This window comes from Arachis ipaensis, chromosome B01 (assembly GCF_000816755.2).
Source record: "Arachis ipaensis cultivar K30076 chromosome B01, Araip1.1, whole genome shotgun sequence".
NCBI lineage: Eukaryota > Viridiplantae > Streptophyta > Magnoliopsida > Fabales > Fabaceae > Arachis > Arachis ipaensis.
In genome coordinates this window covers 61,176,503-61,179,562 of record NC_029785.2, presented here as the reverse complement: position 1 = coordinate 61,179,562, position 3,060 = coordinate 61,176,503, and the positions used below count along the sequence as shown (strand labels likewise).

The following is a 3,060-nucleotide window of genomic DNA, read 5'->3' as shown; positions in this document are numbered from 1 at the left end:
ATGGACAATATACACCCAACGCAGCAAACGAAATACACCCAGCTTAATAAACTACATACACCCAACTTGATCAACAAAATACACCCAAATGGTTCCACAAAATACACTCAACTCGAAAAAGAAATTACACCCAAGTATGGTACTTACTTTTTTCCCTTTTTGCTGGGGCGTTTTCTTGCTGAATCCTCTGAGTCTTCTTGAGTCTCAGACTCAAAGGTAGAACTGTCACTGTCAGTAGTTGTTTCTTCCTCCGAAGACAATGTTGAACTTGCCTTCCTTTTTTTTTGTTTTCTTGATTTCTTGTTTTTTTCTGTTTTCTTTATTTTTTTTCATTTTCTCTCTTGTTTGCGCCATGTTTACAATCCCCTGAAATATCAGATAATTTATTTAGCAGCATTCAGATAAATAAATATACACCCAATATATTATGTTCAACTTACCAAAATTTTCTCTGTTTCTGCATTCATTCTTTCGACCAACTGCTCCTTACTCCAGTTGGCAATCCATGGTTTTGGTGGTCTTTCAGCCCTCTTCTTGCCTTTGTTTTCTGAAAGATGAAAGTATATTATCATCAGGACAAAGAGGCAGCCATCAATTGCCTTCTTCTTTTTCTCCTTGTAGTCTGTGATGCCCTTGACGATGAAGGTCAAAACATGGCCCCCCCAGTTTCGCTCTGAGATGCCGTCCATCTAAAAAATTGGGGCCAGGTGCACAGACGAGATTTTGTTTATTGTCGTTGGCAAAAGGAACGCCATCTGTATATAGAGGATGAAAATCCTCTTGAACATTAGGCGTTCCTCTTCGTTACCAACGCCGATATCCATCATCTCATCGGTAAGACTTTTGAGGGTCTTACCCTGGAATCTTCTAAAAATTATTTTGTCATCCTCAGAAAGTTTCTTATACTCGACTTTCTGAGGAAACAGATTTCCTACAAAAAGAAAAACAACAAAGTATCAAAGTCGGTTCAAATACACCCAAGCATCAACTTAATATACACCTATAATTTTGAGCTAGTTACCTGTTGCATTGATGCCAAGCGCATGACCTATCTTTCTTGGGGTTATTTTGAAAGAACCATATCCTGTTTCCAGTCTGTTCTCCCCAAGTTTGAAGTTGTTTGCCAGCTCCCTTAACAGTTGGTGATGCACCCTTAGTTAGTCACTAATATTTAAAAATATAAGATAAAATATATTATTAGATTATTAGAATAAAAGAATTAGATTAAAAAAATTGAGTTGATCACTAACTAAGCTATAAAACATAGACACTTTACTGAGTTAGCATATCTGCGTGTCAGACAAATTTCAGATACGATACAGATTAGGGATGGCAAAATCCCCCGAGACGTGGGGATCCCTGCGGGGACTGCCCCGAATGGGGATCCGATTGTGGGGAATTTTCCCCGCAGGGATGGGGATGGGGGACAAAATTCCCCCGAAGCAGGCGCGGGGACCCGAGTGGGGATCTCCGCCCCGTCCCCGCTATTCCCCGAAATTTATGAATTCCTTGAATTATCCTTAATAGTTTATTTCTCATATATGTTTTTTAGAAATTTCTCACACACACATATATATAGAAACCCAAAACTCCTAATCTTTATTTGCATAACCCTTCTTCAATTCAGAGATTCCTAAGGCAGTCCATACTTCATCCAACCTCTCTGCAGCCACCCCTTCGTCACTCTTCTCACCGCATCGTCACACCTCACCGTGCCATCACCCTTACCGCGTCGTAATTTCTTTTTGCGGCGTTCTTTTTCATAACTCTGCCGTCGTGTCCATTCTCTTCTTTGTTGCCGCGTCTCCCACCTCATCTACTACTTTGTCCTTTGGCTCGTCGTTGCGTCCCCATTGCGTTATTTCGAAAGAAGTCACCATCGTGTCATTTAGACTTTTTGTATAAAATCTTGCAGTTTTTGTATAAGATAGATACTTGCAGCTCTATTCATATGGAAAGTAATAATTAGTTAGAACTATTATGTACATGGGGAATGGGGTCCCCGCGGAGAATGGGGCCCCGTGGGGAATGGGGATGGGGAGCAATATTCTTCCACGACGGGGAATGGGGCGGGGATGGGGAGCAAATCTCAGGGCGGGGATGGGGAGCAGGGAGGCATCCCCCGCCCCCGCCCTGCCCCATTTACATCCCTAATACAGATCAATCCAACACACGTGTTTGTCATGCTCAAACGGTGTCTTAATAGAAAAATAAAAAATTATTTTCAGACATATTTAAAACACTTAAATACCATCACGTGTAAACGTATCTAACCTTATTCTTAACATATATTTTAAAAATAAATTTAAAAATAATATATTATTATTTATTAAAATAAAAAATATTTTAAATAATTTATATAATTAAAAAATATTTTATATTTAATATAATGTCTTTTACATTATAATAACTAATTTATGTCCAAAAATAATAAATTATCAGGGACCTCCCATTTTTTTTTATATTAACTTTTTAATTTACTCGTATGTCGTTTTTTTGGTTTCTCCATCTTTTCTATATATAAGGCCGCTCCATTATCATGTTCATCTCCCCTTTCCTTTCTAGCTCCTATTCTAGGCCAAAACAGAGTACCAGTGTTGTATCAATCGGCTCTTGAAATACAATACCTACCACAATTAACCTCCTTCGAAACATTACCAATAAAGGGAAAAAGAGAAAAGTTCTATATGGTTGCCGACACCATAGCCATCAACTACCACAGCGACCGGATCTTACCCGAACCGGATGTCTTCATTCGCACCTCCGCCGGAACACGTATTCCTGCCCACTCCAGTATTCTGGTCCGCCTTCCACTTTCCATTTATCTCGTTTCGTCTTCAATTTTCATTTTTTTTCTTCTATTGCTCACGTTTTTTGTTTTCTTTCTTTTATTTATTCCTAAATCTCAGGCTTCTGTGTCGCCGGTTTTGGAGAACGTCATAGACCGCCCGCGAAAACATCGGAGCTCCGAAAGAATCATCCAGATTCACGGCGTTCCCTGTGAAGCCGTAGCCGTCTTCGTCACCTTCATCTACACCTCCAGGTTAGTTAGTAAGTTAC

At 39.6% G+C, this 3,060-nt stretch overlaps 2 protein-coding genes across 2 annotated transcripts in view; one reads left to right on the top strand and one right to left on the bottom strand.

The window, feature by feature from the left end:
• LOC110266045 lies at positions 690-1,880 on the bottom strand. Its single transcript, XM_021109774.1, has 3 exons — positions 1,768-1,880; positions 1,022-1,152; positions 690-931 (listed from the first exon to the last, which is right to left on the bottom strand). The coding sequence occupies exons 1-3, from the start codon at positions 1,878-1,880 to the stop codon at positions 690-692; spliced, it is 486 nt and encodes a 161-aa protein (XP_020965433.1).
• LOC107630941 (BTB/POZ and TAZ domain-containing protein 1) overlaps positions 2,527-3,060 on the top strand; it is a 4,981-nt gene continuing 4,447 nt past the window's right edge. The window contains exons 1-2 of the mRNA XM_016334243.2: positions 2,527-2,801; positions 2,910-3,043. Of these exons, the coding sequence (XP_016189729.1) occupies positions 2,688-2,801; positions 2,910-3,043 (248 nt within the window). The 5' untranslated portion in view covers positions 2,527-2,687. The remainder of the gene's footprint in view (positions 2,802-2,909; positions 3,044-3,060) is intronic.